Here is a 27,575-nt window from a genome sequence, read left to right as displayed (position 1 = left end):
CACCCCTTTTATTTTATTTATGTCGCTTATGACATAATAAATATAACACGTGAGCATATATTATTGGAAGCAGCTCTTGCTTCAGTGGTTGGGAGCAAAACTTTTGTGTTCGAGGTCGGGAGTTCGACCCTTGCCTCTTACATTTATTTTTGGATCTTGTATACGCTCAGTATACGAACGTATTTTTATACGTAGAACCGTAGCTTTGTATATTTCTACGGTATGGTATCTGTAGATTTCTACAGTATTGGTAAAGTTGGAGATAGTATAGTCAAGCGTGGTAGTTGAAGTAAGAATTGTGGTGATCAAGTTGATGCTTGGTTAGTGTTCTGAAAACTTTAATCGGGAGAAATGGACTCACGATTAAATTTCGGGACGAAATTCCTTTAAGGAGGGTAGACTGTAATACCCCGAAAATCCAAATTAAATTCCATGGATTTTTAGAAATGATTTCACGGTAGTAGGAGCGAGTACGAAGCTTGGAGAAGTTGTGGAATTAGTTCGAACGATTTTATTTTCGAAAACGAACGTTTTTTAGGGGGGCCGAGAAAGTTGACTTTTTATACGTACGGAATTTGGGAAAACTTCCTTCATGAAAGTTGTAGAGCTCATCGATACGATCGCGTGCATATGTGGAACGCAATATTCGGAGTTCGTATGAATAAGTTATGAATATTTAAAAATTGGGATTTTTCTATAAATAGGTGGAAAATCTGATTTATTTCGGAAGGACGAAAGTTTCTCAAAATTGCATTTTGGTCCCTGAAACTCTCCGTTCTCTCTCCTCCCTACGCAGCCGACCCGACTGACCCGACCCGGACCCATCTCCCTCCTCCGGCGTCCTCCGGCCACGACCCGGCCATCCCTGGCTTCGCCGTGAGCCGTCCAGTCGCCTGGTGCCATCACCTTGCATCAACGCTGCCCCCAGACGTGGATCGAAGCCCCCCAGAGCCTAGCATTCGACCCGACCGGATCTTGGCCGTGCCGGCGTTGCACGGGCCGATCCTCCCCATTTTCGTGATCTCCTCTTCCTCCTGATCATCCCCATATAAGCCTTGCATGACGATTTTGGGTGTAGAGCGCTTGATCAAGGTTTGACTTTTTAGACGGCTCTGATTCAATCTGGAATCAGATCAGACGCTCCGGATTAATCGAACTTCAAAGCTTGATCTAGGACGATCTAAGCCAAACCAGACTTAGCTCCAGGTATGGAAGTCGATCACCCTTTCATTTTGAACAAGTTTGTAGTTGGTCACTTTGCCATCGGAGGTGGTTGACCGGCGTTGACCGCCGCGTTGACCGCCCACTAACCACCGCTTGTGGCGGCGTATCAGACCATATTTCGAGTTTTCATTATCTAGGCGATGATCTATGCATCCATACGAGCGTTTTGATATATAACTTGGTCATGTTAGAAAAAGTTGATAAATAGTGGATTTACATTTTTACGTTACTATTTACGGTTTTTACGTTTTATCTTCGGTTTACGATCTGCGAAGATCAGACCATCGGTTTTACTTCAAATTTTAATATGTTGATCGTATGACTGTCCCGGTGACTTTGTGAGGTCACGGGCGAAGATCCGACCGTTGGATCTTCGTATAATTGAGAAATAGTAATTCGGAAGGCGATTCGTGAGAATCCGACCGTCGGATTTTCGTATAATTTTGTGGAGATGTTAGTAAAGGCGATTCAGGAAGATCTGACCGTTGGATCTTCGTGATAATTTTGGAGGATGATCCTAAAGGCGATCCGTGAGGATCCGACCGTTGGATCATCATTAAATTCAGATCCGACCGTTGGATCATCGTTTAATTTGAATCTGAGCGTTGGATCGTCGTTTAATTACATTTATGAGTTGTTGGCTAAGTTAAGATCATTATTGGATTAGGTTATCGACGGATTGATTTGGCGGACAATTCGGGAAAATTGTTGTTTTAGCTGTTAAGAAGACGCAGCTGGATTAGAGGTGAGTAAATCTCACGTGGTTCATATTACGAACCGAATAAATTTAATTACTTTATTTTTGTCGCAATTGTGTGAAAATATTTGTGGAATAAATATTTGTTTTAAATCATATGGACTTGATCAACTACGGTCCATAGGTAAGTAAAATGATTTTATTATACAAATGAATTTCACGGTTTTTATGCTTGAACTATAGTTGGTATTAGTGGTCATCCCTGAGCGGATGATTACATATATATATATATATATTTACGTGGAATATATATATTGGTTGACGTGTGATTGGTGTGATGAAATAATTGAGAATGAATTGGATATTATTCAAGCTATTAATCTCGCATTTAATTGTTGAATAATGAAATGTTGATCATGTGGTGTGAAAGCTATTTTATATGCCCAATTGTGAATATGTGGAAATTATTTTAAGAAATAAAGATTTGTCTTGAAATAATATGTCTCTTTATGTGGGTGTACATATACATATATACGATCTATAAATCATAAAGATTGTATTTTGTGATTTTGATTATGTCTGAGAAGTACAATTGTGAAGCCGGGTGTTATCTACTACCCCGTGCTTAAGTGAATTACTGGTAAATGTGTTTTGGTGTTATGTGGAAGTTAGCCTTGGGCCTTAGTCCCTACAGATAGTGCACTATTATACTCTTAGGAAGGTTGCTTACTTTGAGTATACATACTTGGGTATAGTACGTTGGACCCTAGTATGCTGCGGCTTTCCCGTACTTTGGGTATAGTACGTTGGACCCTAGTACGTGGATTTATGATTTGTTACCAGTCAACCTGGCTTACTTGTGCTTTGGGTATAGTACGTTGGACCCTAGCACTTGTATTTATGAATTGTTACCAGTTAATCCGAAAATTCACTAAAAAGAAAAGTGTACTTATATTATTTTGATCAAATATCTATTTGTGATATGTTGTTAATATGTGAAGGTGTTAGTGGAAAGAGAATCAAGCATGCTTTGCTTTAATGTTATTTCACATATTAATGTTGCAATATTCGTTGGTGGTGATCAGTCAAATGCTGAGTTTTAAAAGAAGTATCGAGAATAAATATGCTTATATATGTTTCTTTGATTTTTGGAATTACATTGTGAGTGCGTCGATTGTTTACTTGAGTTATAATAAATATAATTGAATAAATCAACAGTTCTTTCTTGTTTGCTCATACGGGCTGTCAAAAGCTTACCGGGTTTTGTGTTGTTGCAACTCCCGGTACACTATTCAAATTGTGTAGCGGGTAGTCTTACAGGTCAGGAGAATCAGGGCAGTGATCGTGCGGTTTAGAGTATTAGTATTAGATTTACAGCAATTGTTTTGTGAGGAGAATTATACTCATTTGAGTTTTACTATTTGATTTGGTGAGAGTGTGCTGTAATAAGTAGCTTGAGGATTTGGTTTATGTAATATCAAAGGTGTAATGTGCAGTTGATTTTGAGAAAGAAATTCTGAGATTATAAACAGGGTATTTGAGGTTCATGCTTCGAATATGAATTACTTAAATTCAGAATTCGGGGTGTGACAGATTGGTATCAGAGCGTGAGGTGCATACTTAATGATTTGTCAATACTTTCCGAGTGATGGCCCGTCTGCAGCGGATCCCCATCGTGTGCTCTTCAGTATTGATCAAGTCATTGGTATGTGAGAGTGTTAGAAGTCATCTAGGACATTTGGTCGTATTAGGAGTTATGAAATACCCTTGGTGTGTTAGTATATTGGTTATTAGGTACTTGTATTGACTGATGCTATGTTTGAGTGTTATACAAGTTTTAAACAATTTTTGCTATGCTTCCGAAGTAATGGACAAATTGGGAAGCATAACTAAGGATTGAGGTAGACCCTTAGGTAGAGGTCTAGTCTGATGTAGGAACAGGATCTTTCTATGGAGACAGTTGTGGATGAGGTGTAGGCATCCGAGGTTGAGCTGTCTGTTCCACTAGTGGTTGATGTGATGAATTCTATTCTTAGGTTGAAATGGTGAAAAATGTTGAGGATTTAGAAGTAGTTGGAAAGAGAATTGATCTCACAACTCAAAGATGATAGGAGTGTGAGAGGTTATGAGATAGAGTTCTCAAGACCATGGGTTTAGGAGACGAATGGATGCTAACTTTAGCAAGGTGTAGGGAATAGAGATGCCTTATCAGCCTTAAGACTTTTCTTACTAAGGCAAAGTGTGATACTAGAGGACCTAATCTCTTGGTGTGTTGTGACAGGCTGTGCTTGATGTCTATAGTAGACTTTTGCGTGTGAATTCTTTTTGTAAAGTGTTGTTCTATGTGGTATGTTGCATGATGCATCTTTCGTTATTTAACAGCGAAGTCTTTTACAACTTTGTTTGTGTGTGCAATACTATCTTGTTGTGTTCGAAATTATTTCGAGTGTTTGTTGTGATTTTGGAAAAGTATCAACATACATTCAATCTTATTAATTTTAGGATGAGTCTTTTACCACTTTAATTAGTGCTGGGGCAATAGAGTTAATACTCTAAGCTCCTCATAGGGGGATGCCAATTATGAAAGATGTGTGCAGTAGAGTTGTTTATGGTTTTGAAAATAGTATTGGGTGACCAAGGTTCGATCCTTGGTGTTGTTGATGGTTAAACAAAAAGAAAAGAAAACATGCACACCATCTTATTGATTTTATATTACAAAAAAAAAAAAAGGAAAACAAGGACTATGCTATGCTAAGCCTAGTCAGCAGCTCCGGATGGGTTGAGGCTGAGCTCAAGAGAAACGTTTGAGCCACTGTGGTAACCGCCTGAGCCACCAGAATAGTAACCAAAAGCGCTACCTTCCTCGGAAGTAGCCTTCAGGTTACCAAAGACGTCCTCGCCATGCACGGGGAACAAAGGAAGAGTTTGAACCTCCTGGTGATCTCCTCCTCGTTGTTGCAGGGATGTTTGTCCTCCTGTTGTGCCAAAAGAGTTGTACTGGTATTAGTGTTGAAGTGTGAGGAAGAATATGAAACAAAATTTAAATCAAGAAATCCTTCATTACCAGTAGAATAGGTGGAACCAAAGTTGAGATCAATGGATCTACCATCATCAGTAGAACTAGTGGACCCAAAATTGATGTCAATGGATCCACCAGCTGGCCCAAAATTGATGTCGATGGATCCACCAGCACCAGTAGAACCAGTGGACCCAAAATTGAGATCAATGGATCCACCAGTACCAAGAGAACTAGTTCCCATGGGCACTGGAGCAGCCTGATTACACCTATTCATCTGCTTCTCTCGAGCCCTGACGTTCTGGAACCAAAAGTAAATGTTCTTACCCTCAACATGTCCATACTGGTTCAGCTGGAGGCAGATCTCGTGAATGTGCTCTGTAGTTGGACGCTTAAATCCCTTGACGTAGTAAAGATCCTTGAGGATTCTTATTTGTTCTGGAGTAGGAATCCACCTGGTACGGCTTCGCCAGAAATCCATGTTGGCACTACTTCCGGCTGCTTGGGTGTTTCCTCCCTCCTCTGTTGGTTGCTGTTGTTGTAGTTCCATTTGTTGCGGGGTTTGGAGCTCCATTAGTTGCAGAGTTCGTGGCTCTTGGGTCATGGAGTGAGAGGATGTGAAAATCGAGGAATACATGGTTTAGTGTTTGAGGGAGATTTTGTTAGAAGGATTGGAGTTGTTGAACTGGTGATTGGAGATCTGAGATTCTCAGAGGAAAGATGAGATCGAATCTTCAAATGGAAGAAAAGATTTGAGAAAGAAAGATTGAAGATCTGAGAGTGAAAAACTGGGGATTTGAGAAGAGAAAGGCTGAAGAGTTGAGAGAGAAAGGCTTGAGCTCGGAAGAAAATTTCTTTTCCTTTGGAGTGAACAGTCGCGTCTCCAGAATGCACCTATTTATAGAACAAGGTGAGCAGATCTCCACCGTTGGATGAACGATCTCAGAATTTGAATCCACGCGTTGGATTAAAGTCGCCCCGAAACCCGGAAAAGCTGTTGGCGCGTGTTGAGCGTGTAAGGGGACATGCCGAATTTCGAGGTGCTGTGGCAGACAGCTTTAGCCGAAAGTGATTCTGATTGCCTTAAATCACGGAAGGGATAAGCCGTGGCAGGTGGGCCGTACGTGGGCTTGTCTCGGATCAAGGCCCTCACTGTAGTTGTGGGTGGAGGCCCAATGGGCTGAACTTCTGAAATAGTTTTGGGTGAAATTCATGGGCCGGATTTCTGCAACAGTTTTGGGTGTTTTGGGCCGGATTGTTGAAACAATTTGAAACAGCTTGGTTTAAATAAAAGGAATGGTATAGTTATCATCGAGAGCAGCTTGTGCTCCAGTGGTTGGGGGGCAAAGCCTTTGTGCAGCAGGTTAAGGTTTCGAACCTTGCCACCCCTTTTATTTTATTTATGTCGCTTATGACATAATAAATATAACACGTGAGCATATATTATTGGAAGCAGCTCTTGCTTCAGTGGTTGGGAGCAAAACTTTTGTGTTCGAGGTCGGGAGTTCGACCCTTGCCTCTTACATTTATTTTTGGATCTTGTATACGCTCAGTATACGAACGTATTTTTATACGTAGAACCGTAGCTTTGTATATTTCTACGGTATGGTATCTGTAGATTTCTACAGTATTGGTAAAGTTGGAGATAGTATAGTCAAGCGTGGTAGTTGAAGTAAGAATTGTGGTGATCAAGTTGATGCTTGGTTAGTGTTCTGAAAACTTTAATCGGGAGAAATGGACTCACGATTAAATTTCGGGACGAAATTCCTTTAAGGAGGGTAGACTGTAATACCCCGAAAATCCAAATTAAATTCCATGGATTTTTAGAAATGATTTCACGGTAGTAGGAGCGAGTACGAAGCTTGGAGAAGTTGTGGAATTAGTTCGAACGATTTTATTTTCGAAAACGAACGTTTTTTAGGGGGGCCGAGAAAGTTGACTTTTTATACGTACGGAATTTGGGAAAACTTCCTTCATGAAAGTTGTAGAGCTCATCGATACGATCGCGTGCATATGTGGAACGCAATATTCGGAGTTCGTATGAATAAGTTATGAATATTTAAAAATTGGGATTTTTCTATAAATAGGTGGAAAATCTGATTTATTTCGGAAGGACGAAAGTTTCTCAAAATTGCATTTTGGTCCCTGAAACTCTCCGTTCTCTCTCCTCCCTACGCAGCCGACCCGACTGACCCGACCCGGACCCATCTCCCTCCTCCGGCGTCCTCCGGCCACGACCCGGCCATCCCTGGCTTCGCCGTGAGCCGTCCAGTCGCCTGGTGCCATCACCTTGCATCAACGCTGCCCCCAGACGTGGATCGAAGCCCCCCAGAGCCTAGCATTCGACCCGACCGGATCTTGGCCGTGCCGGCGTTGCACGGGCCGATCCTCCCCATTTTCGTGATCTCCTCTTCCTCCTGATCATCCCCATATAAGCCTTGCATGACGATTTTGGGTGTAGAGCGCTTGATCAAGGTTTGACTTTTTAGACGGCTCTGATTCAATCTGGAATCAGATCAGACGCTCCGGATTAATCGAACTTCAAAGCTTGATCTAGGACGATCTAAGCCAAACCAGACTTAGCTCCAGGTATGGAAGTCGATCACCCTTTCATTTTGAACAAGTTTGTAGTTGGTCACTTTGCCATCGGAGGTGGTTGACCGGCGTTGACCGCCGCGTTGACCGCCCACTAACCACCGCTTGTGGCGGCGTATCAGACCATATTTCGAGTTTTCATTATCTAGGCGATGATCTATGCATCCATACGAGCGTTTTGATATATAACTTGGTCATGTTAGAAAAAGTTGATAAATAGTGGATTTACATTTTTACGTTACTATTTACGGTTTTTACGTTTTATCTTCGGTTTACGATCTGCGAAGATCAGACCATCGGTTTTACTTCAAATTTTAATATGTTGATCGTATGACTGTCCCGGTGACTTTGTGAGGTCACGGGCGAAGATCCGACCGTTGGATCTTCGTATAATTGAGAAATAGTAATTCGGAAGGCGATTCGTGAGAATCCGACCGTCGGATTTTCGTATAATTTTGTGGAGATGTTAGTAAAGGCGATTCAGGAAGATCTGACCGTTGGATCTTCGTGATAATTTTGGAGGATGATCCTAAAGGCGATCCGTGAGGATCCGACCGTTGGATCATCATTAAATTCAGATCCGACCGTTGGATCATCGTTTAATTTGAATCTGAGCGTTGGATCGTCGTTTAATTACATTTATGAGTTGTTGGCTAAGTTAAGATCATTATTGGATTAGGTTATCGACGGATTGATTTGGCGGACAATTCGGGAAAATTGTTGTTTTAGCTGTTAAGAAGACGCAGCTGGATTAGAGGTGAGTAAATCTCACGTGGTTCATATTACGAACCGAATAAATTTAATTACTTTATTTTTGTCGCAATTGTGTGAAAATATTTGTGGAATAAATATTTGTTTTAAATCATATGGACTTGATCAACTACGGTCCATAGGTAAGTAAAATGATTTTATTATACAAATGAATTTCACGGTTTTTATGCTTGAACTATAGTTGGTATTAGTGGTCATCCCTGAGCGGATGATTACATATATATATATATATATTTACGTGGAATATATATATTGGTTGACGTGTGATTGGTGTGATGAAATAATTGAGAATGAATTGGATATTATTCAAGCTATTAATCTCGCATTTAATTGTTGAATAATGAAATGTTGATCATGTGGTGTGAAAGCTATTTTATATGCCCAATTGTGAATATGTGGAAATTATTTTAAGAAATAAAGATTTGTCTTGAAATAATATGTCTCTTTATGTGGGTGTACATATACATATATACGATCTATAAATCATAAAGATTGTATTTTGTGATTTTGATTATGTCTGAGAAGTACAATTGTGAAGCCGGGTGTTATCTACTACCCCGTGCTTAAGTGAATTACTGGTAAATGTGTTTTGGTGTTATGTGGAAGTTAGCCTTGGGCCTTAGTCCCTACAGATAGTGCACTATTATACTCTTAGGAAGGTTGCTTACTTTGAGTATACATACTTGGGTATAGTACGTTGGACCCTAGTATGCTGCGGCTTTCCCGTACTTTGGGTATAGTACGTTGGACCCTAGTACGTGGATTTATGATTTGTTACCAGTCAACCTGGCTTACTTGTGCTTTGGGTATAGTACGTTGGACCCTAGCACTTGTATTTATTAATTGTTACCAGTTAATCCGAAAATTCACTAAAAAGAAAAGTGTACTTATATTATTTTGATCAAATATCTATTTGTGATATGTTGTTAATATGTGAAGGTGTTAGTGGAAAGAGAATCAAGCATGCTTTGCTTTAATGTTATTTCACATATTAATGTTGCAATATTCGTTGGTGGTGATCAGTCAAATGCTGAGTTTTAAAAGAAGTATCGAGAATAAATATGCTTATATATGTTTCTTTGATTTTTGGAATTACATTGTGAGTGCGTCGATTGTTTACTTGAGTTATAATAAATATAATTGAATAAATCAACAGTTCTTTCTTGTTTGCTCATACGGGCTGTCAAAAGCTCACCGGGTTTTGTGTTGTTGCAACTCCCGGTACACTATTCAAATTGTGTAGCGGGTAGTCTTACAGGTCAGGAGAATCAGGGCAGTGATCGTGCGGTTTAGAGTATTAGTATTAGATTTACAGCAATTGTTTTGTGAGGAGAATTATACTCATTTGAGTTTTACTATTTGATTTGGTGAGAGTGTGCTGTAATAAGTAGCTTGAGGATTTGGTTTATGTAATATCAAAGGTGTAATGTGCAGTTGATTTTGAGAAAGAAATTCTGAGATTATAAACAGGGTATTTGAGGTTCATGCTTCGAATATGAATTACTTAAATTCAGAATTCGGGGTGTGACACAAACAGTAAAATATGAAGTTTCAAAACCGTCCCTTCCCGGCAGTTTTCGGTACGGGCCCGGGTCGGGTTCGGTTTTCCGGTTTCAAGTGCCCAACCCTATCGTTTAGTATGTCCAATCCTAAATTCTCACCTTACACTTTGACAATCCGAACTGTTCATTTTTCTATAATTTGCATTTAAAGATCTTATCCGCAAAAAATCAACCCAAATGAGAGACCCTTTAGCCATCCGAAGCCCAAAAAGTAATTCGAAAACGTTAAATTGAAATGACTGAAACGTCGCCGTTTCGATGACAGTCCGTTGATTAACTTCCGTAGTAAGCTACTCGTCTCCTAGCTTCTCCTGCACAACTGACCAGTATAAAAACCCGGTTTCAGTTCCTCTGAGATTCAAAACCCTCATTTCCTGATCCCTTCTCTTTCCTCAACCTCGCTTCCATTTCCGCTCACTCTGTTCGTTTCAGACTCATTTTGGGGACGTCCGCACTTGGCATTCTCTCGAGTTCTTCAGGTTTGGATTTTGATTCTGGATTGCTTTTTTCAATTCGTCGCTCTCTGTGTTTGTTTGTTGCGAAAATGTGAGAAATTTACTGTTGTCCACCGCCAAAGTTACTGCCTTTGTTGAAACAATTTTTTACTTTCTAAATTCTTCAGTTCAGTATGATGGAGTTTCTTCTACTGTGGCTGTTGGTCATGGTGTGGTGCATGTTAGGTGTTTGTGAAATGTTCAGGGTCAGTTAAAACTGAGACTTTTGTGTTTGGGGGTTTGATTTTGGTCTGTTAGGTTGGTAAGAAAATAGGGGAAAGTCTGAGAGGAATTTATTGTAGTTACTAAAGTTACAGGCTTTGTTTTTGAAGGTGTGATATTAGTAGTCTCTGATTGCATTCAGTTAATTGGACCCAAACAGATTGTTGAATTTTCTAGTATGATAGAATTCCCCACTTTACCTCCTGTGTTTGTGATATGTTCTAGGTCAGGTGGAATTGATTTTTTAGAGAGATCATGGTGAAAGTCAAAAGGGAACAAATACACGAGGCTGTTGTGCATTCAGACAGGAAATTTGGGGTTGAGTCGTGGCCATTATCTGAAGGCAATTGTGACGCTCCTGTTTCGGAGCCAAGCCCTTTTAGTTGGTATGTTGTTTCAATTATCTTTCACTTAAAAGCGGTATAATATCTGATTCTTCACTGTGAGAAGATAGAACTTTCTGGAGGTTTGAGTTGAATGTTCCATAATCGTCAATTTTCTGGTTCTGGATGACTTGCTCAGTTTTATGCTTTCATATGATAAATGCTCACTTTACTGTTCTAGGAGAACGAGTGGTCCAACCAGGCGATCATCAAGATGCTGGACAGAGAAAGAGGTCAGTACTAAATATATAGGTTTCTCAGTAATTAGTTACTTAAGAAACTAGTTGGAGGTTCAGGGCATACAACTTACTTTTCAAGGAACTTCTACTGAGGATATAATTCAGCATTCCAATTTTCGATACATTGTTATTGAAGAGGGAAATACTAAATTCTGATAACTTATGCTGGTTTAGTTTCAGTGTATGTTTTCTCTTCACATGGAATTTGCAGTTTCTAGAAATTTCTCACTTTCTTAATCACATGACTTTTGATGGACAGGATAAACTTCTGGTAGAGCTGGTCAGAAAGTTTGACGGGAGTAATTGGAAGCAAATAGGTGAGATTTCCAATCTTTTTCACTCTGCTGATTAAATGTCATTATTAGAGTAAATTAATCTCTGCACTGGTATGTATCAGCTTAAGCAATATATTGTTTCATTTTCATGATTTCATCACCTGGTGCAAAGTTTTTGATCTGATTAAGTTATTACACTGCACAGCTGCGGGTATCCCTGGCCGTTCAGATGTTCAGTGCTTGCATCGCTGGCAAAAAGTTTTGAATCCTGAAATCATCAAGGGATACTGGACAAAGGAGGTACTGATAACATATTCTTTGCAATGTTTATAGCAATGGAGAAGCAGTGAAGCTGTGCTTTTCTTTGATATGCGATCATAGTCCTTTTGGCTGTTTTCAGGAAGATGATTGTATAATCAAGCTAGTTGAAAAATATGGTGCTAGAAGATGGTCTGTCATAGCAAAGTTTTTACCAGGTCGAATAGGCAAGCAATGCAGAGAAAGGTAGGGGACCATGATTCCTAGTCAGTGCATCAGATTTTTGGCATGAAATTCTATTCAAACTTCATAGGTTCTGTACATCTATGGTTCAGTAAGGTTCCCAATATGTTTGATTTTGTTAAGAGTTCAACTCTATGTCAAAGTAGCTGTGTTGGCACATATGTTTTATACTAAAGTTCACCTACTATGCTCACTATGACAGTATGGATTAATTAGACATTACTGAAGCTAATTAATCATTTTCAGGTGGTACAATCATTTAAGCCCGGCTATAAACAAAGATGCATGGACAGAGGAAGAGGAAAGAATTCTTGCTTTCTACCACCAACAGTATGGTAACAAGTGGGCAGAAATAGCAAGGTTTCTACCTGGAAGGTATGTTATGATTTAAAATTGATGGAGAATGAGTTCATTAAATTGAGACTGATCAAGATTGGGGATATTTTTCTTTACATGAATACATGCATGGTCTTTTACCTGCAAAATACGGTAAATGATATAAAGTACAAGTGGAAATGAAAAACCAGTAACTCCTGGATAGGGAGCAATCAGACGAGAAACACACCGCCCTGCATGCAGAAAAAAACTTACAGCTTGCATTCTTTTTGTTCATTTAACTGGATAAAATACGCTATTCACAGTTATCTATTGGAAAATGGCAGGACTGACAATGCAATTAAAAATTACTGGAACGGCGCATTCAAGAGGAAAGAAAATTCATGCTCTCCTAATGGTAATGAGTGGGACATGCATCCTGATATCTGTATTGATGCACTAAGATCAGATCTTGTAGGGGTTAAAGCAGTCAGTCAGAAGTTTGATAATGCTTGTTCTACAGAGTTGACTCTCGGAACGTCATATGGTTTTGAAGGAAAATCTCTGAAATCACAGATATGCGGGTCTTCAAGAAGAGGGTCAAGTGGTTTAATCACTTTGCACACCACGGTACAGTCTGATGACAGCAATGTTGCTACTCCTCTTGGGGTCAAAAGTGGATCTTGCAACCAAATTGCTGATCATACAGGCAAATACCGCCCCTTTGCACACTCTCCATTGGTTTTCATGGATTCATCCACTTCCACCAACTCAAACTGTACTCCTCCAAAGATTCCACTTTGCTATTCAACTCCACCCAACAGTGTGCAGAATGTCTATGCTAGCAGCACCAGTCCAAAATCTAGATTGAAGAGCTTAGCAAGGACTTTCAAAAATACTCCTTCCATCATAAGAAAGAGAGCTTCCAGAACCGCAGATCATGCCAACTTTTCTGGTGCCAGCTGCTCAACTGCATTGAACATCCTGAGTCTTGATGAAGCAGCTTTCAATAGCAGAGACTCCAACTCTTCAGACTATGTCAGAGGTTTATCTTCAATGCGGCATAGACCCGAAACTTCAGATGCTTATAAATCTCTTGGGAGGTGCCTGGAACATGAATTTGACGATGAAAATGACTCGGGTATCGCTAACTGTGGCAAAGTAGTCTCTGCATATGTTGGTGTATAACCTGCAAGTCTCTGAATGGTGCATAACCTGTAAGTCTCTGATGAAGGAGCCAACTTTCAGAAGTCTCAACAGAATCATATCTGATTACGAAGTGTTACATATAGTGTTCTTTCTGCTCTATTATGCAGACTTGGAGTACAATTTCCGTTGTTCAACTTTTTGCCCCCAAAATAGGTAACCTGTAGTATAGTGTGCTTTTCATTATAGGAAGAAAGCTTAAAAAGCTTGGTGCAAATTGCTAGTGTATCGCATCTTTTTTCTTGAAATGCTCAACAGAACTATTCTCTTTACTTCATGACAAACTTACTGACTAGTTGTTAAACCTTTCCCCGTTAAACATCGGTACCTATAAAGGACCACCATGGCCTCCTAAACCCTTTGATCAGTGTATTGAGGCATGTTGTAGATTGTGAGAAAAAAAAAAAAAAAAATTCCATTTCAAACTGAAAATCATCGTAGTAAAATAAAATAGGTTATCTTTCCCATAGTTTTTTGTATTTTTCATTATAGGTCTTACTCTTATTTCAGTTATGAATCTTTTGACACTCGAGACGACCAATATTTAAATTGCACGGCTATATGCTAATTGAATAGATATTGATTTTGTTTTCTTGATATTAACCGAAAAATTAATTGACGTGACACATTCAAAAAATTATAATTCAAAACAAATAAACTAAAAAATGACACCAATTCTGAAATACCTTATAGTCTCATACAACTCATGACCCTACTTAGTTAAAAATGCCCCACATCAAGAACGGTCTCTTTCATTAATCAAGAAAAGTCTCTGAACGAAATTAATTAAATTACAAAAATGGTGGAGCAATTATCTCATATCAAGATAATATTCAAGCCAAATTCCTCAAATAATCTAGAAACCTCTCACTAAAATTTCAAAAAATTTCAAAATCACAAGAAAGGAAAAAGATTTGGCAGATAAGGATCCTCCCCGTCCCCATGTCCAGCTAAGACTCCAGTCACTCCACGACCCAAGTCCAACGCGTCCAGCCCAATCCTCCGTATCCTTAATAGGACCGTGCCCCCCACGCGCCAACCCTCGCGAGTCCAACGAGTCCCGCTCGGCCATAACAGATTAGGGAGGTAATCATTTATTGGAAACCGCGCCACTCCTCACAACCGTACTGATTCTCTCCCCTCTAAAAACTATAAAAGCCAAACAAAAAGGAGTGTTCTTTATCAAAATTTTACATTCTTATCCCCTCCTTGATTTTCTCTCAATCAAAATTTTCCTTGTTTGTTTGTTTGGTCATCTCTATCTTGAAGTTTGAGTCTTTGAGGAGGCTATGGGGTCGATCGAGCAGACGATTCTGGTGACCGGCGGCGCGGGGTTCATCGGCAGCCACACGGCGGTGCAGCTACTCAACGAGGGCTTCAGGGTTGTCATCTTTGATAATCTTGATAACTCGTCTGTTGAAGCTGTTCATAGGGTCAGGGACTTGGTCGGGCCCAAGCTCTCTCAGAAGCTTCAATTTCACTTGGTACTGCTCTCTCCATCATATCATCGAATCTATGCTCTCTCTTTTCTTTTTCAGTAGAGTATCTCTGCTTTTGCTATGTATTTCTGTGTTTTGGTTGCAAGCAAATTTGGGATTTTTTTTTTTTAAATTATGGAAATACAGACAAAATTGTATTGCTTTGTTATTAATTTCCTGTAGTTTTGATGGTGTGTTTGATCACAGAGAAGAAGAAAAAATTAGAAAGTGAGATGATTTGTGCTAGTTGGTGTTGTTCTTGATAGTTGATCTTGTTCTTGGCTTTTTGAAATCAAGTTGACAGTGGAAAATTAGTTTCTTGGATTTGAGAAATGTTGAGACTTTAATATGTTAATTTGTTAGAAGGTAAACGTTGTGTTTTGGTTTTGGATTTGGTCCTTTCTCATTGATTTATTTGGGTAATTTTTTTTTTTTTTTTTTTCCGGTTGCAGGGTGATCTCAGAAATAAGGACGAGTTGGACGAGCTGTTTTCTCAAACTAAGTACGTGGTTTTTGCTATTACACTTAAAAGTATGCAGTTTTAGTGTTGGGGTATTGATTGGTCTGTTGGATGGTGGTACAGGTTTGATGCTGTGATCCATTTTGCTGGGCTGAAAGCTGTAGGGGAGAGTGTTGCGCACCCACGCCGCTATTTTGATAACAATTTGATTGGAACTCTGAATCTTTATAATATCATGGCAAAATACAATTGCAAAAAGGTATGCTTGTGTTTCCCTTGGGAGTTGTATTTAATGTTGGGAAGGACTGTGCTGTGCTATCTCTTGTGACGTACGCATATCAGCATGGTATATAAGCAGAAAAGACTGCTGTTCTGAATGCTTGCTTATGGAACAAAATACAACCTCTTATTCCTTGTCAACTTTTAGCATTCATTTACTATTGAAACCTTAATAGAGGAATTGATTAGCAGAGTCATATGTCATTGGTATTGCAAAATGTTATCATATTTGTCTTGCCCTGCTAACATATCATGTTATGGCGTGTAGATGGTTTTCTCTTCATCTGCAACTGTTTATGGCCAACCTGAAAAAATTCCTTGTGTTGAGGATTTTGACCTTGTAGCTCTGAATCCATATGGCCGTACCAAGGTACATACCAGCATGATTTATTCTTTGATCCATATATCATACCAAAGTCCGGTTGATTTGGAATGGCTATTGTTTTGGTTAAAATGAATGCTGCTGTCTTTCATATCTAACTTATCATTCACTCCATCTTCCTAGCTTTTCCTCGAAGAAATTGCTCGAGATATTCACAGGGCAGAACCAGATTGGGGAATTATTCTTCTGAGGTATTTCAACCCCGTTGGGGCTCATGAGAGTGGTAAAATTGGTGAAGATCCTAAAGGCATACCAAACAATCTTATGCCTTACATACAGCAAGTAGCTGTGGGAAGATTGCCTGAGCTTAATGTTTATGGTCATGACTATCCCACCAGGGATGGTACTGCGGTATGTCAATGGTCAATTATATCAGATTGTGTGTTTTTTTTTTTTTTTCGATTTACTGATTTAGACCATCAACTAGTCTTGTGGTTAATCTGCTTGACTCGTAGTGCAGACTGTTTATATTCCACTCAAAAACACATCTCTAAGCATGCCATATATCAATTTCTGGGTTGAATTCATATAGGTGGCTTATCTTACTTACCATCTTACAATTATTACCAGATCCGAGACTACATCCATGTGATGGACTTAGCAGATGGCCATATTGCTGCTCTTCAGAAGCTTTTTACTACAGAGAATACAGGTAAATTTTCCTTTATGAGCATTTATGTGACTGAACTTGCTGTCACCTGACAATAACTTGCAACGGCAACATTCAAGAGTTGCCATGTTTCTAAATAAATCTATCATCTCAGGGATATTTAGGGAAATGTTCTTTGACATTTGGGTGTTCTAAAGAAAATTTAATGTCTTAGGTTGTATTGCCTACAACCTGGGAACTGGACAAGGTACATCCGTGCTCGAAATGGTTGCTGCCTTTGAAAAGGCTTCTGGCAAGGTGATTGATCCTTTCCTTTAAAAATCTCTCTCTCTCTCTCTCTCTCTCTCTCTCTCTCTCTCTCTCTCTCTCTCTCTCTCTCTCTCTCTCTCTCTCTCTCATCAAACTGCATTATTGAAGCTCATCTCTATTGTGTATCACAGAAAATCCCTATCAAACTATGTCCGCGGAGACCAGGAGATGCTACTGCTGTTTATGCTTCAACTGAGAAAGCTAGAAGGGAACTTGGATGGAAGTATGTACAATCTGTCTGTTCTGTTATGCTGTGCAATTCAATTCGTTACACCAGATAAATCTGCTTATATTCTTGATGTTTTGATGTTATGCTAATTTAATACGTTTTTCAGGGCAAAATACGGAGTGGAGGAGATGTGCAGGGACCAATGGAATTGGGCAGTAAACAATCCATGGGGTTACGGTTGCCAATCCAAGCCTTGAGGAATAGCATGTGTATATATGCGCAGCACACAGTAGGACAGACCTGCTATATTGCCTGGATGAATAAAGCATATTTGTTGTCCTGCTACATTTGTTGAAGAACATGAACTTCTTTTTACTTATGAGAATAAACTCCTTTGCAAATATAGAAAAGAAGATTAAATTGCTTTTCTTTGAATGGTTCCGGTAACAGATGCGTATACTAATCGACCTTCATAGACTTGTTTTTAGGGTTAGGTTCTTGGAATTGGGCTGTGAAAAGAAACTAGACATACACAAATTGCGTGATCAATTTGAGTGGTTAAGATGGGGACTGTAATGTTGTTGGTGTTGGATATTCTTGGCCGAACTGTTGATAGAAACTAAATACTTGTTTACCCTACCAGAAGCGTGTGGTTTTAAGTTTAAACCAGCTGGGTAATTGGACATATGGGTTAGACTAGAAAGTTGACTAACCATATGCTAGAAAGTTCACACACAAGAAATGTAGTCAGAAATCGGAGCAAAAGAGTGGTGGTCCAAGTCGGAGCAAAAAGGTGGAGAATTTTGTAAGTATTAAGAATGTTTTTAATATTTAAAGCACAAAATAAGTGTTTTAGATATGGCGTTTTATATTTCTGCATTGTGATTGATTGAGCAGAAATTCAAGCCGCCCCACCCTACCAAAGACCTTCTCCATAAAGTGTGCATTCAACGAATGAAGAAAAACAAGTTTCCAGAATAAGCAGAGAAATAATTAGGGATGCATTTATGCTGGACATTTTTTGTTGGCGTGAGTCATACTTACTTTATTTATGTAGATATTCTGTAATATTATGTGATCTGTAATATTCTGTAATATATGTAGTATTATTAGATTTACTACTTGCCTTAGGATTAGTACTTGTCTTATTAGACACAATTGTAATTTGTATATAATTTCTTCTTGTAAGGTGAATGAAATATCAAAAAGTAATTCACCAAAATTGTCTATTGTTTCTTGTTATATTTTGACTTGGTATCAAAGCAGAGATCCGATCCTGGACTCTGACTCATTGTCCTTTGATCCTTGACTCTTGTTCTTTGTGCTTGGATTTGTTCGTTGTCCTTTGATCCTTTCATCACCGTTGCCTTCTTATATTTCCAAGTACTTTGTTGTTTTTCCTTCCGCTGCATATTCACCATGGTGAAAGCTCCTTCTTCCCCCGTGTTCTCCTCAAGTCTGACTTGTAACTACTGCAAGAATCCAGGCCACATCAAAGCAAACTGTTACAGGTTGGTTGGTTTTCCAGCAGGCTACTTTGATAGGCCACGACCTCAGGACAACAAACCTAAGGGAAAGGCTGCTGGTCGTCTTGTTCAAGACCAAGATTACTATGCGGTGACAAAATCAGATCACACCAACTTTGCTGGTAAGGATACCGCATCCGTAAGTTGCGGTGGTAATGGTAAGATTGGAGTTGCTTTAAAAATTTCTGGCTTTACTGGTGGCAATACTTGGATAATTGATTCTGGAGCATCTGACCATATGACCTATGATCGTAGTTTCTTTCTTTTTCTCAATCCACCCTCTATTTCCTCTGTTGTCAATGCCAATGGTGATTCTTTTCCTGTTTTAGGAATAGGGTCTGTTCGTCTCACCCCTTCTTTGACACTACATGATGTTCTTTATGACCCTGATCTCTCTCATCATCTTATATCTGTGTCTCAGCTTAATACTCAATCTCGGTGTTCTGTAACATTTTTTCCTTTGTATGTGATTTTTCAGGACCTCCTCACCAGGGAAATAATCGGCAGGGGTTATCTGAGGGGTCGACTATTCCATCTGGATTGCATGTTTGCCGGAATGAAGTCGGAGAAGGCAATCCAAGCAGCTTTGATTTCGACTGGGGTTACTAATCAAGTTGAAGAGTTATGGCTATGGCATCGGAGATTGGGACATCCTTCCTTTAGTGTCATGAAGAAATCTATGCCATCCTTGTTTCTGGGCATTGATGAGTCTAAGTTGCATTGTGAGTCATGTGTCTTAGCTAAAAGTCATCGTACTAGTTATCCTTTGAGTACTACTAGGAGTTTTTTTCCTTTTGAGCTTATTCATTCTGATGTCTGGGGACCTTCCCGTGAGTCAACCTTGTCTAGCAGACATTGGTTTGTTTTGTTTATTGATGATTATACCCGTCTTACTTGGGTCGCTTTGTTGAAACACAAATATGAAGTCTTCTCTGCTTTCCAAGAATTTTTTGCTCTTGTTCAAAATCAATTTGGAGCCAATATTAAAGTCTTTCGTTCTGATAATGGGGGGGAGTTTGTCAATTCTCAGTTTCACCAATTCTTTCATTCTCATGAGATTATTCATCAAACTACTTGCCCTCAAACCCCTGAACAAAATGGGGTCTCAGAAAGAAAGAATCGTCATGTTCTTGACATAGCTCGGTCTCTTCTATTTAGTGCTCATATGCCTAAGTATCTTTGGGGAGATGCAATTCTTACTGCTTGTCATCTCATCAATAGGCTACCTTCCTCTGTTCTCAATGGTCAAACCCTCTATGCTGCCCTTTCAAATCATGTGTCTGTCCATTCGTTTTCTAATCTCCATGCTCGTGTCTTTGGGTGTGTTGTGTTCGTTCATGTTCCTAAGAATCAACGGTCCAAACTCGATGCCAGGGCATTAAAGTGTGTATTTGTGAGCTATGGTGTTCATCAGAAGGGCTACAAGTGTTTTCATCCTCCTACACAGAAAGTTTTTGTTACCATGGACGTAACCTTTTATGAGAATGCATGTTATTTTTCTCCCATCAATCCTTCACTTCAGGGGGAGAAACACACTTTTTTGGAAGAGAAGTCTTGTGGGATTAAAATTCAGCCCATTGAAGCCAATGACACTCCTGCAGAAACAGAAAAGGCAATTGCCTAACAGAGCAATGCGAGTTTCGAAACAGAAAAGGCAATTGCTAAATCGTCTACCCTTCACCATGAAACTGCCGAACAGAGCATTGCGAGTTCCGAAACAGAAAAGGTAATTGCTGAATCGTCTACCCTTCGCCATGCAACTGCCGAACAGAGCATTGCGAGTTCCGAAACAGAAGAGACAATTGCCGAATCGTCTACCCTCCAAGAAGGCCAAGCTCCTCTACCCCTCTTAGATACAGATAACCCTTGTCAACCAATCCCTGAGGAGCGTCCCAATCTTGAGGTTAGTGGTGTTTCTTCTAACTCTGATAATTGTGATAGTGTGTATGTTTTGCCTCCTAGGTCCACCCGTTGTAAACCACCTCGTCAATATGAGCCAAGTTTAGATGTTAAGTCTAAGTATGCCATAGCTAACTTTGTATCCACCCACCGGTTATCCAAATCCCATGCTTCTTTTGTGAATCAAATATCCTCTGTATGTGTTCCCAGTAAAGTGCAGGATGCTCTCAAGGATCCCAAATGGTCTCAAGCGATGAATGAAGAGATGGAGGCATTGGAGAAGAATAATACTTGGGAGTTGGTGCCACCTCCACAAGGAAAGAGAGTTGTTGGATGTAGATGGGTGTTTACTATCAAACACAATGCAGATGGTTCAGTGAACAGGTATAAGGCAAGACTTGTTGCAAAGGGATATACTCAAACATATGGCGTGGATTATGAGGAGACCTTTGCTCCAGTAGCAAAGATTAATACTGTTCGAGTGTTGATGTCTCTAGCAGCTAATCTAGATTGGCCTTTGCAACAGTTTGATGTAAAGAATGCCTTTCTTCATGGAGAGCTATCTGAAGAAGTCTATATGGATCTACCACCAGGATATGAGGCAAGCACAAGAGGTAGATTTGTGTGTAAATTAAATAAGTCCTTGTATGGACTCAAACAATCACCACAAGCTTGGTTTGGAAGATTCTCTCAAGCTATGCGTCGGTTTGGGTACAAGCAGAGCAACTCTGACCATACATTGTTTCTGAAACGCAGTGAAGGTAAATTAACTGCCTTGATTATTTATGTTGATGATATGATAATTACTGGTGATAATTCAGAGGAGGTTGAAAGATTAAAAGATCTGCTTGCATCAGAGTTTGAGATGAAAGATCTTGGTTCTCTTAAATATTTTTTGGGGATTGAGGTCGCCAGGGGGAGTTCAGGAATTTTCTTGTGTCAGAGAAAATATGTGCTTGATTTGTTGACAGAGACAGGAATGCTAGGGTGTAGACCTACTGATACTCCTATCGAGCAGAATCATAAACTGGCTGAGTACCCTAATCAAACTCTTACAGAGAAAGCTCGCTATCAAAGATTAGTTGGCAGATTAATTTATCTCTCACATACTCGGCCAGACATTGCATATGCAGTTAGTGGTTTGAGTCAATTCATGCATAATCCAAGTGAAACTCATATGGAAGCTGTGATCCGTATTCTGAGGTATTTAAAGTCTGCGCCTGGAAAAGGCTTGATGTTTTCAAAGCATAATCATCTGGATGTTAGTGGTTATACAGATACAGATTGGGCAGGTTGTGTTACAGATAGAAAATCCACTTCTGGTTACTTCACTTTTGTAGGTGGTAATCTCTTGTTACTTGGAGAAGTAAGAAACAAAAGGTTGTGGCAAGGTCAAGTGCTGAAGCAGAGTATAGAGGTATGGCTCATGGAGTTTGTGAATTACTTTGGTTGAGAAATTTACTTCGTGATTTGGGATTTAAATCCAAACGAGCCATGGATTTGTATTGTGATAATAAGGCAGCGGTGGATATTGCTCACAACCCAGTTCAACATGACAGAACTAAGCATGTTGAGGTTGACAGACATTTCATTAAAGAGAAGCTTGATGCTAAGCTTATCTCTTTTCCGTTTGTCCACTCAGAAGAACAGTTAGCTAATGTTCTCACGAAAGCAGTATCGAGCAAGGCATTTCATGACTCACTTGGCAAGCTGGGCATTCGTGATCTGTATGTTCCAACTTGAGGGGGAGTGTTGGCGTGAGTCATACTTACCTTATTTATGTAGATATTCTGTAATATTATGTGATATGTAATATATGTAGTATTATTAGATTTACTACTTGCCTTAGGAGTAGTACTTGTTTTATTAGACACAATTATAATTTGTATATAATTCCTTCTTGTAAGGTGAATGAAATATCAAAAAGTAATTCAGCCAAAATTGTCTCTTGTTTCTTGTTATATTTTGACTTTTTTGTGGCAACATGTAATCGTTTTCCTAACCATAAAAGCCATTCATTCTTTCATTTGGGGCATATGTAAGAAGAAATTATGTGGATGTTGGGATGTGAATTAGATGTTGTGGGTTCTCTAAAATACAACACGTGGCAAGTTTTCATATAATGGTGGTATCACCATCTAAGTAGAGGTGGTGAGCAAATTTGAATTTGTAGATATTCAAAAGAAAAGATCAAATTCTCAACCACTGTGCAATATCATAGCTAACCATCTCACTTCTTCCATCTCCATCTATAACATTCTCTATATAATTGATTAAGGTTCTAGTCCCATTTCTCATTGTTCTAATTCTCGATTGATCAATGGCGGAGATGGATCTAACACCAAAGTTAGCGGCAGTAGAGTTCGAGGGAGATGGTGGAGGATATCACACATGGTCAGCTCCAGCACTTGGCAAGGCCAAAGTTGGTGCCGGCAAGCTTGTTTTAAAGCCGAGTGGTTTTGCTCTTCCTCACTATGCAGATTCTGCCAAACTGGGGTATGTTGTTCAAGGTGAGGATGGAGTAATTGGGATGGTTTTACCCAACACATCAGAGGAGGTGGTGTTGAAGCTTAAGAAAGGAGATGTGATTCCGGTACCAGTCGGAGCAGTCTCATGGTGGTTCAACAATGGCGACTCACCCGATGACCTTGTTATCATTTTCTTGGGCGATCTACAAAGGCCTACACTCCTGGTCGGTTTACTTACTTCTTCATAGCAGGAACTCAAAGTCTTCTCGGAGGTTTCTCGACTGACTTCATTAGCAAGTCATTCAATATCAGCAAAGATGAAGCTGATGAGGTCACCAAAAACCAGTCAGGGGTTTTGGTAGTGAAGCTAGAACGTGGAATGACCATGCCTAAGCCCAACGAACTCGTCACCAAAAAACTTGTTCATCAACTCACTGTTAGTGCCACTTTGACTGAGAAGGGGTTTCATTTTCTTAACCAAGTTGGGTTAAGTGCCAACCTCTTAAAACTTGAACCCTATGCAATTTCCTCTCCCACTTACACTACCGATTCTACGGTTCAAGTGATCTATGTTGTTGGAGGAGGCGGTCGAGTCCAAATAGCGGGTCTTAATGGTCAGCGTGTGTTGGATGCGGAAGTAACTGTGGGTCACTTGATCGTCGTGCCTAGGTTTTTCATGGTGGCGAAACTTGCTGGAGAAAAAGGAATGGAGTGTTTCTCTGTCATTACAAGTTCCCAGGCTGTCCTGGAAGACTTAACTGATAAGACATCAGTATTAAGGGCATTATCACCTGAGGTGTTACAAATATCCCTCAATATAAACCCACAGTTGCAGACTCTTCTCCAATCAAATATTAACTAGAGAAACATTCGTTGATCCTTGACGATCAAAATCTCTTTAGCTGTTTACCTAGTTCCACATACATAGAATAAGTGGATGATCTGCATATATGATCCTAGAGAGGAAATTAGAATAAAACTCATGCATATCTACAAAGAAGATTATTGTTTTCTTGTTCATTTACAATTATGTGATTTTCACAGGTATGGCCAATTTTTAAAGAATTTCATTGATTGAGGTTTTCATAATTGTGTGTAGTACTGTGTACCATAAAGGCATAAAGCTTGGGTTTTGAGCACATTTTTTGGTTCATTAGCTTTCATCATGAGTCTGCTTTTCTGAAATAAATCAATAACTGAATGATTGTACTTTCTGCATATTTCTGCTTCAGTATTTCCTTGACCAAAATAAGAACTGAGGCAAACATTGTGAAACACTAAAACCATATAATCATGCTCTCAAAAAAAAAAAAAATTATGTATATATATATATATAGCTGCTGTGGTGCTTGATCAAGCATAGTTTTCTTTTCAGTGGTAATTTTGGAGAGACAGAGAAGGCATGCTGTGCTTGATTCGCTGCTGCTAGTGTTTGCTTTTTGGTTATCACCATCAATGTTGAAGCTAGGTCTGGAATAGTAGGGTAGTTTGGTTTTTTGTTCTTAACAATAATCATATAGTTAAGCCCTGGATGCTTGTTATCCAAAGATATCACAGTGAAGTAATGTAGATGTGTAATGAAGTGTTGCTGGTTGGTGAGATTATCAGCAGGTTAGAGAAAAAAAAAAGCTTCTCTTTGAAAGGCTTGAAGTTTATCGCTGTGGATTATCCTTTTGCTGAGAAGCATTATTGAAAACTTGTCAGCAAGGCCCTTTTTCAATGGATTGGTTGATTCTATTGTTTCTAGTCCTGTTGTTGCTATGATCTATTAGTAGTAGTTCTGTCATGCGTGTCTATTGTGTATTTCTTTTTCAATTTTTTGATATTGGGGCATTATTTGAAGTTTGAACTCTGTTCCAATTTCAGTTTCTTTCATTGACGTTTTCCAGTCATTGAATTTTATCAATCCCTACATCTGTTATATATCCCTGCATATGCTATATATGCTTGCCTGCTTGCAAATGTTTGTAAATACATTCTCATAAGTTTTCAGACATGCAATCCAATTGACAGATAGAAACGATCACATATATTTATTTTAAAAAATACATACACTAGTTCAGAACATTACTTTCCAATCTCAACTACAGAGTAACATTTGATAATGAGCATTAATAGCCATTTTGAGACCAACAAGAGACTAGAATTGCATAATAAAGAAACATGAATTGTATTGATACAACAAATAGGAAAACAGATAGTGACAACATCAATGGTAAGGGGTGTTTGGCTGGCTTCTTCATCCTCTTCAGCACGTATCCAACATGGCTCTCCTCATTGCTCAACGGATCATAAGGCAAGAATGAAAAAGATTTGCTAAAGTTTCACCTGCTTTAAGGATTCAATACAAAGAACCCAATTATTCCAACAGGTAATTTTGGACTGCACTAAGAAAGCACAAACTTTACAATACGAAGTACTCAAATTATGGGCTGACAGTAATCACTTTTAGTTGAAGATTTCTGCTGCCCCACATGATCCTGCAGTTTAAAAAAACAATCCCCAACCACGAAACAATACTACAATTCTTGCTACTTACTAATGTGTAATGAAGAATACTAACTTCCAGTTCAGTAAATCAATAGCTAAAAATCCATGAAACAAAATACCAAGTACAAATTCAATGACGGAAATAGACAAGGGTGAAGAATCAAGAGCCTTACATTGCTTGGTTGGGCACCATTGGAGCTGGAAACTTTAGCAGCTTCTCAATCAAAGTACAAAAACCCTTCCATGAAAGTTTCAATCTGTATGCATTTTCTTTCTTCTGATCAAGCTGTTACAAGCAAACACTCAGATTAGACTAAACCAAAATGCAAGTATGTGAACTTCAATTTTCTATTCAATCAGTAAGACATAGATTATAGCTATTGTTTTTTAACTTCAATTTGCATAGCCTAACATCATATCAGCAAAAACAAAGAGAAAAGGTATACACTTTAGGAGGGGACAAACATAGGATATGTTTATATGACAACTCCATAGCTGGTACTAGAAAAGCAAGAGTCTTCCGGTCTTCCCGGACCCTATCCTTGCAGCTCCGAGAACATCTCTTCCAATCAATGGCGGTGGCCGGTGGGATTGCTCTGGAATCTGGATTGATGGGCTATTTCAATGTAAATCGTTGCAATTGAATTGAAATCTGAGGCAAGAGTGAACCATTTCTCTCAAGAAATCATATACTCACTACAAATAGAAAACCCACCTGATTTCTAGAGAATTTGAAGCAAGAGATGTGCTTGAGATGCGAATCGGTGAATTCTCTGAGCGTTGATACTCGTGAGAGACAGAGAGAATTGGGTAGTTCTGGAACTCGGGTGATATAGTTTAGAATGGGGTAAATCACTTAACTTGATCTCAGCCATCCAAGGTCATTAAAACAGATCCAACGGCTGCGAGCGTGTCCCTCAAGTTGGCAAAAAATAGGGATCCCTCATTGGAAGGACTCTGTGTATATATATATATATAGACACACACACACATACATGCTTGATATCAACTGTACAAGGATCAAGGTTTACCTTCAGCAACAATAGGCATGGACTGCATCTCTGCAGTGCTGCAACTTCAAGAACAACTGGATATGGCATTTGACTAATCACCAAGCTCAGCTTCTCAATAGACAGAACTAATGCTATATGTTATGGTGATAATAGGGACCAATATCATCTATTTATATAGGATAGCATATCCTTAGTCTTTCCATTAAGGCAATTCATAAGGAATATGTCCCCTACTTAAATACTTAATATCTAGTGTTTCATTCCAATTCATAATTAAGGACCATAATGTTGTTCATGTTGGATATTCTCTGCCGAACTGTTGAAAGAAACTAAATACTTATTTACCAGAAGCGTGCGGTTTTAAGTTTAAACCAGCTTGGCAATGAGACAAATATAAAACGTTGGGTGAGACTAGAAAGTTGACCAACCATATGCTAGAAAGTTCACTCACAATAAATGTAGGAAGCTCAACTCTTATGTCACAAATCGGAGCAAAAGGATGGTGTTACTCGGATCACTAGATTTGTTCAATCAATACAGAATTTTATAAATATTAAGAATGTTTTTAATATTTAAAGCATAAAATAAGTGTTTTAAATATAATATTTTATACTTTTGCATTGCGATTTTTTTTTTTTTTTTTTTGCTCAATTGCATTGCGAATGATTGAGCGGAAATATCACATGTCAAGCCGCCGCACCCTACCAACGACTTTCTCCATAAAGTGTGCATTCAACGAAGAAGAACAAGTTTCTGGAATAAACAGAGAAGAAAGGGATGCATTTATGCTGGGCATTTTTGTGGCAACATGTAAGTATGTAACTCATACCCACTTGTTTTCCTAACCATCAAAACCATTCATTCTTTCATTTGGGGCAGGTAAGAAGAAATTAAGTGGACGTTGGGATGTGATTTAGATGCTGTGGGGTCTCTAAAATACAACATGAAAAGGAATTGTCGATTTAAGTGAATCAGATTTTTGTGCATATGTC

At 39.1% G+C, this 27,575-nt stretch overlaps 3 protein-coding genes and 3 long non-coding RNA genes across 9 annotated transcripts; 5 read left to right on the top strand and 1 right to left on the bottom strand.

Annotated features, from left to right (window-relative positions):
- Window positions 1-644: 644 nt before the first annotated feature.
- Window positions 645-3,442, top strand: LOC133742645 (uncharacterized). The gene is made up of 3 exons (XR_009862659.1): window positions 645-1,206; window positions 1,892-1,969; window positions 3,227-3,442. It is a non-coding gene; the product is annotated as an uncharacterized LOC133742645 (long non-coding RNA).
- A 3,522-nt stretch (window positions 3,443-6,964) lies between these two features.
- LOC133742485 (uncharacterized) lies at window positions 6,965-9,763 on the top strand. Its single transcript, XR_009862601.1, has 3 exons — window positions 6,965-7,526; window positions 8,212-8,289; window positions 9,547-9,763. It is a non-coding gene; the product is annotated as an uncharacterized LOC133742485 (long non-coding RNA).
- Window positions 9,764-10,187: 424 nt separating this feature from the next.
- Window positions 10,188-13,853, top strand: LOC133745866 (transcription factor MYB3R-3-like). Of its 2 annotated transcripts, XM_062174029.1 has the most exons (9): window positions 10,188-10,344; window positions 10,807-10,967; window positions 11,146-11,197; window positions 11,463-11,520; window positions 11,684-11,778; window positions 11,879-11,982; window positions 12,226-12,354; window positions 12,642-12,712; window positions 12,818-13,853. In XM_062174029.1, the coding sequence occupies exons 2-9, from the start codon at window positions 10,837-10,839 to the stop codon at window positions 13,480-13,482; spliced, it is 1,305 nt and encodes a 434-aa protein (XP_062030013.1). In that variant the 5' UTR covers window positions 10,188-10,344; window positions 10,807-10,836; the 3' UTR covers window positions 13,483-13,853. The 2 variants fall into 2 exon arrangements, with proteins under 2 accessions (XP_062030013.1, XP_062030012.1); XM_062174028.1 differs by having other exon boundaries at window positions 12,642-13,853.
- Window positions 13,854-14,620: 767 nt separating this feature from the next.
- On the top strand, window positions 14,621-17,622 carry LOC133745187 (bifunctional UDP-glucose 4-epimerase and UDP-xylose 4-epimerase 1-like). The gene is made up of 9 exons (XM_062173205.1): window positions 14,621-14,984; window positions 15,431-15,480; window positions 15,562-15,697; window positions 15,986-16,087; window positions 16,223-16,450; window positions 16,670-16,751; window positions 16,924-17,006; window positions 17,150-17,241; window positions 17,354-17,622. The coding sequence occupies exons 1-9, from the start codon at window positions 14,790-14,792 to the stop codon at window positions 17,442-17,444; spliced, it is 1,059 nt and encodes a 352-aa protein (XP_062029189.1). The 5' UTR covers window positions 14,621-14,789; the 3' UTR covers window positions 17,445-17,622.
- Window positions 17,623-22,779: 5,157 nt separating this feature from the next.
- LOC133745400 (12S seed storage globulin 1-like) lies at window positions 22,780-24,221 on the top strand. The gene is given in 2 exon segments (XM_062173462.1): window positions 22,780-23,281; window positions 23,284-24,221. Coding segments are annotated over 2 exon segments (1,008 nt in total). The 5' UTR covers window positions 22,780-22,932; the 3' UTR covers window positions 23,943-24,221.
- Window positions 24,222-25,086: 865 nt separating this feature from the next.
- LOC133745747 (uncharacterized) lies at window positions 25,087-26,576 on the bottom strand. 3 transcript variants are annotated; one of them, XR_009863754.1, is made up of 4 exons: window positions 26,286-26,576; window positions 26,017-26,186; window positions 25,744-25,856; window positions 25,087-25,408 (listed from the first exon to the last, which is right to left on the bottom strand). It is a non-coding gene; the product is annotated as an uncharacterized LOC133745747 (long non-coding RNA). The 3 variants fall into 3 exon arrangements; XR_009863753.1 differs by having other exon boundaries at window positions 25,087-25,411; window positions 26,017-26,173; window positions 26,286-26,575; XR_009863752.1 differs by having other exon boundaries at window positions 26,017-26,173; window positions 26,286-26,569.
- Window positions 26,577-27,575: the final 999 nt, after the last annotated feature.

This window comes from Rosa rugosa, chromosome 4 (genome assembly GCF_958449725.1).
Source record: "Rosa rugosa chromosome 4, drRosRugo1.1, whole genome shotgun sequence".
NCBI classification, from domain to species: domain Eukaryota; kingdom Viridiplantae; phylum Streptophyta; class Magnoliopsida; order Rosales; family Rosaceae; genus Rosa; species Rosa rugosa.
This window is presented reverse-complemented; position numbering and strand designations above follow the sequence as displayed.